The 15,435-nt window shown below is 48.0% G+C and overlaps 2 protein-coding genes across 2 annotated transcripts in view; both read right to left on the reverse strand.

Moving 5' to 3' along the window:
• Positions 1-509: 509 nt before the first annotated feature.
• Positions 510-10,287, reverse strand: frmd8 (FERM domain containing 8). The gene is made up of 11 exons (XM_084473763.1): positions 10,111-10,287; positions 7,675-7,766; positions 7,034-7,204; positions 6,487-6,588; positions 6,214-6,272; positions 5,869-6,035; positions 5,093-5,302; positions 4,810-4,933; positions 4,359-4,508; positions 2,049-2,283; positions 510-1,690 (listed from the first exon to the last, which is right to left on the reverse strand). Exons 2-11 carry the CDS (start codon positions 7,763-7,765, stop codon positions 1,578-1,580), a joined length of 1,422 nt encoding a protein of 473 aa, XP_084329889.1. The 5' UTR covers position 7,766; positions 10,111-10,287; the 3' UTR covers positions 510-1,577.
• Positions 10,288-13,679: 3,392 nt separating this feature from the next.
• LOC311353878 (RDS/peripherin-like protein xRDS35) overlaps positions 13,680-15,435 on the reverse strand; it is a gene marked incomplete at both ends in the record, with an annotated part of 5,695 nt that continues 3,939 nt past the window's right edge. Inside the window, 2 exons of the mRNA XM_084473679.1 lie at positions 13,680-13,877; positions 14,506-14,752. Of these exons, the coding sequence (XP_084329805.1) occupies positions 13,680-13,877; positions 14,506-14,752 (445 nt within the window). The remainder of the gene's footprint in view (positions 13,878-14,505; positions 14,753-15,435) is intronic.

Raw genomic sequence — 15,435 nt, forward strand, 5'->3', positions numbered from 1 at the left:
GGTAGCAACACAAAGCAGAAATTCCACAAAGGGAATTCCTATCAATATCACAATGAGCTGGAATGGCTAATGACTGGTAGTGGTATCAGTATGTAAAGAAAAGAGGCAGCTGTATTAGACACTTCATACCTCATGACATGAGTCTGCTTAAACCTGTTAGACTCAGTGACTCAGAGCCCCACATGCCAAACAGCATCAGATGAAGTGAACCTGGTGACTTAAGGGGTTTAGGGTCTTGGTGGGTAAATTGAAAGGCCATCCAATGCACCAATCTGACGTATTTATGTATCAATAGAGGATTATGGTCCACGGTATTAAGACAAGACCAGCAGGGCCGCAATCAGTAATTTAAGTTGTAATATATTTTGTTCTATGGAGTCAAACTGTTGATGACATTCATGGAGAGCTTCAGCACAAAGCATCGTCAGCAACAGTCAGGTTTGAATATATCTCAACGTGACACAGGTACATTTCAGCCTAAACTAATGCCACGTGACTATTAGCACAAATAAGGCAAATAACTTGTTATTTATTATGTCCTTCACTTTAGGATTTAACAAAAAATATAAACCACGGAAAGTCTTGGATACAGCCAAGGAAATAAAAAAGGTACACAGGCAAAAGAACAAATCCCCTGTGAAACAACACTCTTTGGTGAAAGGAAAAGTAACATTTTGCATAAGTTTAGTAAAAGGATGATTCAGTGTCCCACAGGGTTTAAGGCATGGTCACTTGAACCTTTTCCTCTGGCAGAACTCACCAGATGCTTCACCTTATGTCGTTAGTTTAATGCAGAACATTTGATTTAAATAGTGTAATCAAAAGAATATAGTTGATGCATCTTAATCCTGCAGCTCTGCATAGCAGTTCAACTGTAAAACGGCACATTTTAGAGTTTAATTATTAATATTAAGTAGAAATGGTACAAAAGGTCGTTCTGACTACAGTAAAACGGCAGCAGGTTTCAGTTAGAACAGCATGAGTGAAGGTTATACAAATGTAAAAAGTGTGGTTAGTCATGACGAAGATACATCTCTTCTCTTAGTTAACATACAACAGCTTCAGCCGAGGATAACGTGTTTAGAATGCCGAGCTAAAGCCTACGATCACAGCTCCATCTGGTTAGTCTGCAGACCACTGCTTCTGGAACCTTCTCACCACCACCATCACGTTCAGCTGGACACCACTCCTTAACCTCTGTCAGATAACATCTAATACTACATCCTCTTTAAATCAAATGCACTATCATCTAAATACTCCAAATATACACTAGCGTCCTACGATGCAGCATTCCCACTCATTCCCTCTCATTCCCATCCATTCCCACTCATTCCCACTGGGAGCCCGATCCGGTCTCCCTGCTGGACCCGGGCCGTGGGGTCTGGTCCTCTTGGTTTCTAGGGTCAGTGTTTATAATGTACAGGTTTGGTCTGTGGGGGCGCAGGGCCTGTCGGCCGCTGGGGTTGGGGGGGGGGGGGGGGGGGGGGGGGTCTAGGCCTCCTGGTGGTGGGGGGGTGGGGGTCTACCCTAGCCCTGGGCGGGGGTCTAGCCCTCCTGGTCGGGGGGGTGGGGGGGCTCTAGCCCTGCTCCAGGCCGTCCCCCACCTGCACGGTGGCGTAGGAGGGGGCCGTGTTCTGACGGGCGAAGAACGAGGCGGCGCGGCGCGGCTTCAGACGCTTGATCTCCTTACCTGAGAGGGGAGGGGGAAGAGGGGGAGAGGGAGAGGGGGTGAGGGGCAGAGACAGGGAGAGGGTAGGGGGGAGAGGGACGGAGAGGGGGAGACAGGGAGAGGGGGGAGACAGGGAGAGGAGGGGAAAGGGGAGACAGGAAGACATGGGGAGGGGTGAGAGAGGGAGAGGGGGAGAGGGGAGGTATTGGGTTTGATTCTGAGTGGTCCAGTAGGATGAGGCTGATTGTGCGGTGGGGTTAGAGAGACGTTTGGACTAAAATAAGAACAACAAATGAAGGAATGAGAAAGCTGAAAGGAGGAGAACAATGAAGATATCTCACAAGTGTTGACATATCAACACCCCCCCCTCCCTCCTTACCGGTGTCCACGTAGCTGATGGTGCTGAGGTTCTGCACGCGGCTGCACACCACGCTGTCCTGCCTGCTCAGCCGGCCCCGCCTCCCGCCACGCCCCCTCCCCGGCTCCTCCTCCTCCGGCCCGGGGGTCGCCGCCTCCTCGCCGCCCGCCCCGTCCTGCGCCGCCGCTGAGCCCACGCCCCCGGACGGCGAGCTCAGCTCCACACAGAACTCGATGAGGCCACTCATCAGCTCCGCCTGGGGTCACAGAGGTCAGGGGTCAGGGGTCAGAGGTCAGGGGTCAGACATGGCAGCCGAGGTGTCGTTTTATGTAAAAACATTAAACTACGATTTAGTAAAGCCGGGCTTCCTCCACAAAGAATGGACTAAAGTGAGGCGCTGCACCACTGATCGTCTGCAGTGGTCGTGTGGGAGGAAGTCTTCCGTCTGGGGTTTAGACCTCAGATAAACAGATTAGGATGGATTATGTATCAAAGCGCTTTCTTGATGTTGCCTTATGGTTTTAATGTTCATTCTTTGTGATAACTAGTAGGTTATCGTTTTGATAAGACAACCATTGTGTGTGTGTGTTTTGATAAGACAACCATTTTTGATAAGACAACCATTGTGTGTGTGTGTGTGTGGTGTGTGCGTGTGCGTGCGTGTGATGGTGTGTGTGCGTGTGCGCACGATGAATGTTTAATGGGTTGTAATACTCAAGCTGTGGCAGATGGTTGTGTACTCATGTATTCATGTATTGTGGATTCATGTAGTGTGCTGTAGGAATCATTTAGATCTTTAACGGTGAGGGTGAGAGCGTGCTCCCAGCTCGTTCTCCTGGTTCTGCTCTTCAGGGACCACAGCTCAGAGGAGGAGGAGCTGCTTTTATAGAATGTCTAAATCAACATGATCCTAAATGCCAGCGGTCAGAACCACGCCCACCAAGCCAGACCGCTCTCAGCAGGACCGGAACTGTAACTCTACTGTTTACAGTAGACAGTAACTGTACTTGTTTACAGTAGACTTATGCAGGGTATCTGCAGGTTTCAGCAAGTCAAATTTAAGACTTTTTAATACCACCTTGAATGAAATTTAAGACCTAAAGCACACGATGATGGGGGGGATCCCGCTGTATTACAACCCAAGCATAGCATGTGTGTCACTCAATGAGACTCATTCCAGTTGTCTTTTTGTCTGTTTATTGAACATAAAGTGATACTCAGTGCTCTCTGGTTCAAAAGCTGTAAGTACAAGTGCAGTTTAACGGCATGTTTCCGACCAAGTATCTAGCAAGAAAGAAGCCTCTCTACATGTCCTTTCCGAAAAGTCCCGCGAGAAAAATAAAAAAATAAATAGTCCTGCCCCGACAAATTTAAGACCTTGAGTTACAATATTTAAGACCAGCATATGACATTATTAACGAATTTAAGACTTTTTAAGGCCTTAAATTTAGAAACATGAATTTAAGACTTTTTAAGACTTTTTAAGGATGCGCAGACACCCTGTTATGCCGCTTTTCCATCGCCAGTACCAGCTCGACTCGACTCGCCACGCCTTTTTTGCGTTTCCATTGGCAAAAAAAGTACCTGGTACCTAGTACCGGGTACTTTTTTTTAGTACTACCTCCGTCGAGGTTCCAAGCGAGCGGAGTAGGTACTTTTGTGTGACGTAAACAGGCTGCTGGTAACTGATTGGCCAGTGGCTATAAATGGGAATAATCATTCAAAGTTAAGTTGTGTCCGGCGTGGTTGGAGTCCACGAACCCGCTCCCGAGGGGGACACTGACACGGCATTTCACCGTGTGTGTCGCTCCTTTCCCGGGGCTAGAGTTAGGCTGCGCGTGGTTGTGTGTGTCCGGCGTGGCTGGAGTCCATGGACCTGCTCCGGAGGATCAGCGTTTCGCTGTTTCGTTTTAGTGTCGTTCCTTTCCCAGGGCTCGAGTTTCGCCTCCATCAACGTTACCGTATGACAACAATAGACGCGCAGTCATTGCGCTTTTTATTTTATTTTATTTCCCATCATAACCTTTCCCGGGAATCAGGAAATAGTCTTGATCAGATTCAGATTTCCCGGGAATCGCGTCTCCCGTGATTAAAACCTAATGACGACGCGCCCATGGTGGAGAGGTTCTTTTCTACGACCCGCCCACATTGAAGAGGTACTTTTTTAGATGGAAACGCGTTTGGAACCGAGTCGAGTCAAGGCGAGTCGAGTCGAGCTGATACTGTCGGTGGAAAAGCGGCATAAGTGTACTGTAACTGTACTTGTTTACAGTAGACTAACTATACTGTAACTGTACTGTTAACAGTAGACTAACTGTACTGTAACTGTACCTGTTTGGAGTAGATCTTCAGCAGCTTATTGACTGCGGTTCCGTCCTCCTCTCCGTCGAACTCCAGCCACAGGACGTGGGAGTCCCCCTCCTCCTCTGGGTAGCTGTGGTCCCAGGACAGCTCGCTGAACCGCAGGCCCAGCAGAACGTGCTGCAGGGAACAGGACACACAGAACAGACAGAACTCAGCACAACACACAGAACTCAGCACAACACACAGAACTCAGGCAGCAGAACACCCATGTCTCACCTATATCCCTACATAGTTAGCATTACGCTACCAGCTTGCGGCGGCGGCCTCACCTATATCCCTACCTGGTTAGCATTATGCTACTAGCTCGCGGCGACCTTACCTATTTCCCTACCTGGTTAGCATTATGCTACTAGCTCGCGGCGGCCTCACCTATCTCCTTACCTGGTTAGCATTACTGTACTAGCTCACGGCGGCTCACCTTCTCCTTGAGGTCCATGACGTACACCCCGTCCAGGCTGATGCCCACGCTGACCACCTTGCGCCGGCCCCTCTGGAGCAACCCTTGCACCGGCCGGTCGATCTCCCCGGAGAAGAAGGCCGACCTGGGGCCACAACACACATGGTTAGACTGGTTAGAGTACGGCAGGGTGTGGCAGGTACTAACTAGTACTAACTAGCGGTCCTACCCGTAGTAGGGCAGGCCATGGCAGGTGTTCAGGTACCAACTAGTACCAACTAGCGGTCCTAACTAGTGATCCTACCCGTAGTAGGGCAGGGCGTGGCAGGTGGTCAGGTACTGGTGCAGGAGGTGCAGGGTGTCCGAGGGTCCGGAGGAGCAGGTCTTGCGGTACTCGTCCAGCAGCTTGTGCTCCAGCGCGGCCTGCCGCCCCCCCCGGCCCCGCAGCGTGGACAGCAGCCCACCGCAGCCGTACGCCACCGACGCAGGCAGGAAGGAGACCAGCTTCTTCTCTCTGGACACCAGGGAGAGACCGGGGAGAGACCGCCACGGTGGAGACCACGGTCAGACCATATGAGACTTGATAGGCACTGCGCCAGGGCAGGGATGTAAATCATACTAGACTCACAAACGGGGGGCAACCCGGGATAAAACAAGATAAGTATCGTATCCAGTTTAACTGGATCATGAATATGTTTGAAAACTGAAAGGAGAAGAAATTTGATGAAGGACATGGATACACAGATCATCTTTAATCAAATTTCCTGCTCATTAACAGGACAGATGAGGATAATGAGTGCTGCTCATTGAGCTCCAGGACAGATGTTGTAGAGGATAATGAGTGCTGCTCATTGAGCTCGAGGACAGATGTTGTAGAGGATAATGAGTGCTGCACATTGAGCTCCAGGACAGATGTTGTAGAGGATAATGAGTGCTGCTCATTGAGCTCCAGGACAGATGTTCTAGAGGATAATGAGTGCTGCACATTGAGCTCCAGGACAGATGTTGTAGAGGATAATGAGTGCTGCTCATCGAGCTCCAGGACAGATGTTCTAGAGGATAATGATGCTGTCCACCTACTTGAGTACGGCGGCCAGCGTCTGGGTGTCCAGGCCCGCCCCCTCGTCCAGGGCCAGAGCCAGCGCCCCCAGCCCCGTCCAGTGATCCGGGTCACAGGGGTAGCGGTCCGACAGGATGTTGCCCCGGGCCTCCTCATACAGCAGCCTCAGCACGCCCTCGTCCTCCACCTGACCACAGCAGGTCAAAGGTCAGGTCGTTAGCTGTGTAGGCTTGTTGGTTTGTAATGTGTACTAAATGCCTTAAAGTTGTGGTGATGACACTTCGATGACGAAGATTTCCTGAATCAGAATCACACTAATATATTGTATATATATATATATATATATATATATTCACATCACGTACCAGGAGCTCTTTAGACTTGGGATAAAACACGTTCCGCCGATACTGCAGACACGGCTCATCTGGGACGAAGGGAAGAGAGTGGATTCTTAATCATCGTCAGCCAGTAGAAGAACAATAACGAACGGTTTGGAGTACACAGAGCCGTCCTCAGATCCACCGCTGAGCGTGGAGCTGACAGAGCACCGCTCACTGCTGGTCTACGTCTGGTGGGCTGCTGGTTAGCTGTGTTAGGGTGAGGCTGCTCTAGTGAGCCGGGATCAGCCTCAGCCTTACCTTGGGAGATGTCCTCAGCAGAGGCCTCAGTGAAGCGGTAGAGGAGGTCCTGCCACTGCCGGCACAGTTTGTAGGGCTGGTGGCGGGGCTTCAACTGCAGCTCTGAGGAGGAGGAGGAGAATACAGTTTTGACTGAAGCCACAGTGGATCACCACAGTGATCTACCAACCATTAGAGTATGAACCAGTGCAGATGATCAGATCGTTCCACCAGACCAACCAGTGATCAACCAACCATTAGACTATTAACCAGTGTGGATCAGACCAATCCACCACACCAACCAGTGATAAACCAACCATTAGACTCTAATGGTTGGTTTATCACAGTGGTGGAATGGTCTGGTCTAAACTGGTTCATACTCTAATGATTAACGTATGAACCAGTGTGGATCAGACCATAAACTAACCATTAGAGTATGAACCAGTGTAGACCAGACCATTCCGCCACAGTGATCAACCAACCAGTGAACCAGTGTGGTAGCGCTCCAACAACACGACCTCCAGGAGCACAACATCTGGACCGTCCGTTTTTGCGGTTAAAGTCCTACCCAGCAGCGGGGAGCAGAGCCAGAGGGCGAAGGCGTCCTGCGCGGCCTCGGGGATGCGTAGTGCCTGCCGGACGTCACGGGCTAGCTCCTGGACGCTGACCACGCCCAGCCCCTCCACCGTCAGCGGGACGGGGGCAAAGTCGCCCACCAGGTAGATCACCACATCCTGAGCTGGGAGAACAACAGGGGACATCATCATCACCACGACAACCAGGCTGTCCCCTAACATATATAACATCCTAACATAAAGACAGCTAATGATTTTTTAGCATAAAGGTGCTCATGTGCTTCTCTGTAGCCAACGAACAAACCAAACTCAATGTGTAACATAGTGATGCAAATACGCTTATATGTAGGAAACAAACCAACAGCAGATCAATGTGTAACATAGCAATGCTAATACGCTAATATGTATCTATGCTAGGGAATAAGTAGCCATTTCATTTTCCACCTCGTGATACAGTGACTGCAGTGATGCATTATGCACATTATGATTGTAGGCCATTTGTTTTATTACATTCAATGTAATAAATAAGCAGTTTAAATGGATGGATGTGATTCATGTTTAATGATCACGATCACGTAGCAGATGAAGGGGATTTTATTTTGAAGGAATGATGGGTGTGTTTGTAGCAGCCTACCACGGGTCAGCGCTGCAGACGAAGCGATGCTCCCTCTCTGGGAGAGGTCGTCAGGCGCTTCTGAAGAGGGAGGCCCACCGTCTGCCTCCATCCTGAACACCAAGAAAACAAGACCTTACTGTAAACATCAAGAATACAAGACCTTACTGTAAACACAAATACCTTACTGTAAACACCAAGATAAGACCTTACTGTAAACACCAAGAATACGAGACCCAACTGTTAACACCAAGACAACAAGACCTTACTGTAAACACCAAGACCTTACTGCCATGGAAACACAAGACCTAACTGCCACGGAAACACCAATCCAACAAGACCTGACTGTAAACACCACATCACTAGTACCACAACTGACCACGTCCAATTCAAACTAGTGGAAGAAGCCATTTAGTATTTAGTCTAAAAGCAATAATCCTGTTTATGATTTTAATCATTTTGTCAAATTAACACGTGTTTAAAGGCAATGATGAAGAAACCAGTCGCGTCACTCAACATTGGAGTCAGTCAGCCAGTGACGGTGTACATAGACCAGTGATGGTGTTCATAGGCAGGTGACGGTGTTCATAGGCCGGTGTATTGTTAGTTCATAAGATCTATATTGAGTAAGTTCCCCTCTTTTCTCTTCCTGTAGATGGCCATCACACCCAGCTCCTTCTAAAGACACTGCAAGGAGCAAGGGGAGGATTTAGCCAAGATGGTGGTGTGACTAAAAGAAGACTGACTTCATGAAGTACGTTGTATGTTCTACATAGTCTAGGTAGTATAACACTACAGCCAATGATAGAACACGAATCACACCTTTGGCGAGTCTCCACTCGAAGAACTCACAAATCAAATCAGCTCTTTGCGACATCGGATGAAAATCCTGTTTCTCTCTAAGAAGTTTGACATTACGAAAAATGGATGTTGTTTCAACGTTTAGATTAATGATTGTTATTACTGCTGTAGTGCAGGTTTCTGCAGGCTGTGCTGTCACAGAACCAACTGAACATGACAGTTTTCCCATAGGCTCTAGCGCTTCAGGGAAGAACAGAAACACTGAGTTCTCACACTCCTGCCTCCCACACACTGGGACACCACAACAACACTCAGGGACTGTTGAGATGGTGGACTTAGGCCAACACTCTGTATTGGAGGAGACAGGATAAGACAGTGGTCTTATCCTAGTCCCTCTTCTGGCCTGTGACTCAATCTTCAGGTCAGAAAGTGATCGGTCTGATATCAACGTCACGGTGTAGGTGGAGTATGGATCCTGGCTATTAACCATAAAGCCACATGATTGACTATAAAGGGCCCCTAACAACATGTGGTCAATGTATGGAGCTTGTATCGCCTGCCACTCCATCTGCATTCCAAACTAGAGAGGTCATGACCCCAAGGTTGGGAAACACTGGGCTCAACAGAGTATGAGTGCAGACCACTTGTGTAAACTCTTGTGTCTTCTGGAAGTATTCTCCCGGAAGGATCATAATAAAGCTTGTAAGACCATCGCCACATCAGGACAAACGGAAACAACAGTTTAGTCTGAACAAAACTGCTGTAGCTACAGAACATAAAGGGAAATCGTCTAAAAATATATCTTAAGGTCAGCACAATCTACAAGCAAAATCATTGTTCACAGACAGAAGCAGTGCATTCTGGGGGGAGTGCTGACGTAAACATGTTGAGGTTTGTTTTGGTCATTGAGACTGGATGACTAAGACATTGGACCAGAACAAGAGGTCTACATTTAGCCCACTGTGACTGTAGAGCCATCACATCTGAATTATAATCGTGATCTAACTCATATATACAGAAATATAAACCACTACTGTTGGTTAGTTTATCAACAAAATAATTTGGCTGACTTACTAACAAGTAACTTACTAACAAGGACTCGATAATACCTGTTTAACTCTGACTCCCTATAGCAACAGCTCACATACAAGCCGTTATAATACTTTACTACTTATTGTTCAGTCAATAACCTGATTGATTGTCATTTAATCACAGATGTATTAAACTGCTCTTTTGATATAATTTAATGGGAGATTAAAGTCACCTGAGATTAAGATTAGTATTTTTTGGTTAACTGTCTTTAAGCATGTGTACCAGAGATTCACCTGGGATTAAGATGTTTTAGTTAAGTGTCCTTAAGTATGTTAACCAGAGGTTCACCTCAGATTAAGACAAGGGTCCATGTTAACCAGAGGTTCACCTCAGATTAAGATAACGTACCTTAAACATGTTGACCAGAGGTTCACCTCAGATTAAGATAAGGGACTTTAAGCATGTTAACCAGGGTTTCACCTCAGATTAAAATAAGGGTCCATGTTAACCAGAGGTTCAGGTCCGAAAGCCCAACCGGAGCTAGCTGCAGTTCACTGATGTGAAGCCTCCTCGGTTAATGCAGAACTTGTGAAGCACAGAGCTTGTGTTCAGGGGCCCCCTTACCTCTTTACGGTACACAAGTCCCCTCAGCAGCCCCTCGTCCCGGCGGCGTGTGGTTTTATAAACACTGTCAGCTAGCTCCGCAGCTAACCCCGCTAGCTCAGCAGCCAAACCGAACAGTGAGCGCGTCTGGTGAGGACTCAGTGATGGGCCGGTCGCAAACAATCCGGTTCAAAGAGCCGGCTCTTTTAAGTGAACGAGGGGAGTCGCGGTGCTCCGTGCATGCTATGCGTGTGTGCACTGACACGTCATGCATGCATGCAAGTTGCAACCGATAACGTTTACTTTGGATAGACAGGGATCATACCATTAAGCAAGCAGCAAGGGGCGGGGGATGCGTGTTCCGCCCATAGAAGGATCGGGTGCGCTTCGCAAATGCAATAAAAACGATCGGCTACAGCAATTTATTGATATTAGATAATGTAATTTTTACTTTTGAATACTTCAGAACAAAGGATGGATTAAATAATTGAAGTGATATATATGCCTACACATACGAATCATAAGTCAAACCGGTCTACATTTGGCTGAATTATAAAAGGTATAAGTGGTAATATGAAGAGCCGTTTGGGAGCCGAAAGAGCCGGCTCTTGATGGTGAGCCGATCCAAATGATCCGGATCACTCAAAAGAGCCGTAATTCCCATCAGGATCGCTCAGGGACGAGCCCGTCGTTTGAGTCACTGGTTTTGGGTCGTGACGCCCGCCCTACTGTGCTTTTGATTCGTATTAATATAAGGATAATTTATACAAATACGAGAACAAAGTACTTATTGTTTCGTCCGTCTGTAGCATTGTTTTTTTTAATTTTAGAATAGGGTTACTGCAACATGTAAATATTCATTAATTAAACTGTTATAATGTTATTAACGTGTAAAATGAGTGGTGTGTGTAAGTTGACTTCAACGTGAGACGTAACAGGCCTTAGTATCATAAAAACAACTAAATAGAATGCTGGAGAAAGCGATCAGAAGACTCGACTCATTCTTTTCACGATTCCGTGTGACGATGCGGTAAACGCTGTCACGCGGGCGCGTGAACGTTCTTCTCTGTTTGAATCACGTGGGTGTTTCGTCAACGAGGGGCGTTCCTACCGCCTGCGTCGGGATTGGCTGCAGAACACTGTCATGTTGAATGACAGTTCTATAACTGTCATTCTAAAATAATGACAGTTATTGTTCTATAATAACCAAACCATATTATTATTGTTTTCACTCAACAAGGAAGTGCTATTTGATATTGCAAGTCGCAAGTTGCTATTTTGGTCTATTTTATATTATATAATTTATATTTATTTGCAATTAAATTAGTGCGTGGAATGTTGAAGACTGAACGAGTTTCTTTCCAGATCACATAAACATACTCTTCACTATCATCATCATAATTACTTTTCCTATAGCGCTCAATCATAGTGCTCTAAAGTCTTATTATGGAACAAGATTTATTAATAAATAAACTGGCATACAGAAGAAGAAGTGTCTTAATAAGGAATATAAGAACATTTTTAAATTCAAATTGACAGATTTATTAGCGTTGATAATGTGACCTCCATCATCAAAACTCATAAAACAATAACTCTGTTCCAGTACAACTGGAACAGACCAGTACTGTCCATCAGGACCACTGGTCTGTCACTGGAACATACCAGTACATCAGGACCACTGGTCTGTCACTGGAACAGACCAGTACTGTCCATCAGGACCACTGGTCTGTCTCTGGAACAGACCAGTACCAGGACCACTGGTCTGACTCTGGAACAGACCAGTACCAGGACCACTGGTCTGACTCTGGAACAGACCAGTACTGTCCATCAGGACCACTGGTCTGTCTCTGGAACAGACCAGTACTGTCCATCAGGACCACTGGTCTGTCTCTGGAACAGACCAGTACCAGGACCACTGGTCTGTCTCTGGAACAGACCAGTACTAGGACCACTGGTCTGTCTCTGGAACAGACCAGTACTAGGACCACTGGTCTGACTCTGGAACAGACCAGTACTAGGACCACTGATCTGACTCTGGAACAGACCAGTACCAGGACCACTGGTTCAGACCAGTACCAGGACCACTGGTCTGTTTCTGGAACAGACCAGTACCAGGACCACTAGTCTGACTCTGGAACAGATGAAACAAAAGGAGGAGGACGAGGGGATAATTATTGGGATTGGAACGAATATGAATGACTCGTTTAATGTCGTGTTCAATAAATAATTTCTGTTGGTTTTTCATATTCATGTGAATCAACAATTTAGATCAAAAGTCTTAACTTGTTGAAAGCAAATTGAATGAAAGGTTTTTTTCTACATTATTTGTTAGAAAGCCGATGGCTCACCTCTGGAAGCATGTTGGAGCCATATAACAATGAAACACATTTCAGAGCCAATACAATATCCAAATACAGTCAATAACTGCCTGAACCACATCCTCCATCATCTGATAAGTAGAAACTGTTGTCTGAACTCGTTGAGCTGAACCAGCAGAAATTTAAACGAGCTCTGATTGGACTGCATGCAGGTGAGTGCTGAGGCAGCATGTTGTGTATTAACCAATCGGATTACTGGCTTTCAGAGAGGTGTCAGTCTAGAGGACACCGTACAAGGTTGTTATTGTATTAGGGACTTCAGTTAACCAATCAGGCTAATCCTCTCCCGCTGCCTGCCAGGAGAGGAGAGAAGAAGAGAGTCCGAGGGGAGAGGACAGAGGGAGGAGAGAAGGAGAGAGGACAGAGGAGAGAGTCCGAGGGGGAGGACATGTAACAGATTAGTGGACAGAGAGATAGGGTGAGTAATAAGCCACAGAGAGAGAATAAGGCAATTAAAAAGGTAAAAGGTTTATTACAGCTCTGCACCTCCTCTCTATGTCAGCTTTACACTTCATTACACTCATTTCACGCTAACACATTGTGACATTAGTGTTTAGTATTACAAATTATTTGCCCACTTATTGAAGAAAAAGCGTCGTTCCCGGTTGATGCCGTGAGCAACGCACATCAAAGAACATCGGGACAACAAGACAAAGAGATTTTTTATCCGCAGCCAATTTTATTCATTAATTAAATCAAATAAATATTATTTTGTTGCGACTCTGCCCAATTCTTTTAAAGCATATTATTCATCATTGAATTGACAAATGAACCATTCATTGAACTTACATCTCAATTAAAAACACCTCTTATAAATAAAATATAAATATAAATAATATTCAATAAATTATATTTAACAACATATTTAAAATCAGATATTAATGCTGGAACCATGGAGGCCATAGTCCATTATTGAATTTTAGTCCATTATTGAATGGATATATGATCAATATATAATCAATATTTGATCGATGATCAATATTTTCTCTGATAGCCGTTGTTTTCCACCCTTATAACTCAATACTATAATCATTCATTAAGAGATAAACATTTAGTGTATTATTGTGTTCTCCAAAGAAACGTTCAGAATGCTGCTTCAAATGTTCTGAGTCACAGTGTCCCTAGACCACCCCCATGTGAGAGTGGGTGGGTCGGTCCAGTTGGGAATGGGGGGGGGGGGGGGGTGGGTGGGGGGGGGTGGGTGGGGGGGGGCTATGCTGTGCCCTCCTCAGGAGCTTCCGCCACCTGGTTCATCATGAAGAAGTTGAGCACCGGCTCCACGTACTGCATGATCGTCTCCTTCACCCCCTTCTCCAGGAGGTAGCCCTCAGTCTCCACCTCCGCATTCTCCTGGTCTGCCACCGCCTCCATGGAGGTCTGCAGGAGGCGCAGGCTCACCAGCACAGACGCCTGGAGGAGAGGAGGAGAGAGGAGGAGAGGAGAGGAGAGGAGAGGAGGGGAGGAGAGGAGGAAAGTGGAGGAGAGGAGAGAGGAGGGGAAGAGAGAGGAGGAGAGAGGAGGGGAGAGGAGGGGAGGGGGGAGGAGGGGAGAGGAGGGGAGGGGGGAGGGGAAGAGGGGAGAGGAGAGGAGAGGAGGAGAGAAGAGGGGAGGAGAGGAGAGGAGGGAGAGGAGAGGAGAGGTGAGGAGAGGGGAGGAGAGGGGAGGAGGAGAGAGGAAAGGAGGAGAGGGGAGGAGAGAAGAAGAGGAGAGAGGAGATAGGAGAGGAGGGGAGAGGAGAGGAGAGGAACGCGTAGGGGAGGAAAGCAGAGGAGAAGAGCATAGGGCAGGAGAGGAGAGGAGGAGAGAGGAGAGGAGAGAGGGGAGGAAAGAGGAGAGGAGAGAGGAGAGAAGAGGAGAGAAGAGCAGATTATAAGGAAGAGAAGAGATAAGCTCTATATCTTGAACTTATATCTGAATCTGACGTGATACGATAGAACATTTTACGATATGGTATATGACACGGCACGACGTGCTGTCACATGATATGACACGATGTGAAGTCACATGATATGATCCCACGCCCCCACACCCTTCTCACCTGCAGCATGAAGACGGACATGACGCCGGCCCCGATGGTGTTCATCAGCCCCATGTAGTAGTGGACCAGTGCCTCCCGGCAGCCCCTGACGTAGAGGTTCAGCTCCTCCGTCTGGTGCTCGTAGGAGTAGTGGGCCGAGTTGTTGGTGATCTGGGTCTGGATGCAGGGCCGCGGGGAGGCGGGGTTACAGCAGCTGAACGGGACCGCGTCCAGCAAGTAACGCCCGTCCACGTTGCTCTTGATGCGGCTGGGGGGGGGGGGGGGGGGGGGAAGAGGGGGGAGACACAGGGGGGGAGAGGGGGGAGACAGAGGGGGGGGGGGGGGGGGGGTGGTTTGAGGGAGACACAGAGGGGGAGACACAGGGGGAGGGAGGGGGAGACACAGGGTGGAAGAGGGGGGAGACACAGGGGGAGGGAGGGGGAGACACAGGGTGGAAGAGGGGGGAGACACAGGGGGAGGGAGGGGAGACACAGGGGGAGGGAGGGGGAGACATGGGGGGTAGACACAGGGGGGGGGGGGGGAAACACAGGGGGGGAGACACGGGGGGGGGATGTATTTGGTCAGCAGGAGAACTGTACAGAGAGCTGGATGCCCCTCACCCTCACCCTGACACTAACCCTCACCCTCACACTCACTCTCACCATCACCCTCACCTGACACTCACCCTCACCCTCACCCTAACCCTCAAACTGACACTGACACTCACCCTCACCCTGACCCTGACCCTCACCCTCACCCTGACCCTCACCCTCACCCCCTCACCCTGACCCTCACCCTGACACTCACCCTCACCCTCACACTCACCCTCACCCTCACCCTGACCCTGACCCTCACCCTCACCCTCACTCTTACACTGACCTGCGTTCTGGGGTGTGAATCAGTGTGAGCCATTGTTTTTTCATTTTCCCTCCTCCCTGCTCTCTATTATAA

Source organism: Micromesistius poutassou, assembly GCF_964030765.1.
Source record: "Micromesistius poutassou genome assembly, chromosome: 10".
Classification (NCBI taxonomy): Eukaryota; Metazoa; Chordata; class Actinopteri; order Gadiformes; family Gadidae; genus Micromesistius; species Micromesistius poutassou.

Coding starts and splice junctions, on each gene's coding strand:
- frmd8 (XM_084473763.1), bottom strand. CDS start 7,765: ATGGAGGCAGACGGTGGGCCTCCCTCTTCAGAAGCGCCTGACGACCTC. Junction 5,303..5,868: donor ACGCTGGCCGCCGTACTCAA/GTAGGTGGACAG, acceptor CCTGGTGTCCAG/AGAGAAGAAGCTGGTCTCCT. Junction 4,934..5,092: donor CACGCCCTGCCCTACTACGG/GTAGGATCACTA, acceptor TTGTGGCCCCAG/GTCGGCCTTCTTCTCCGGGG.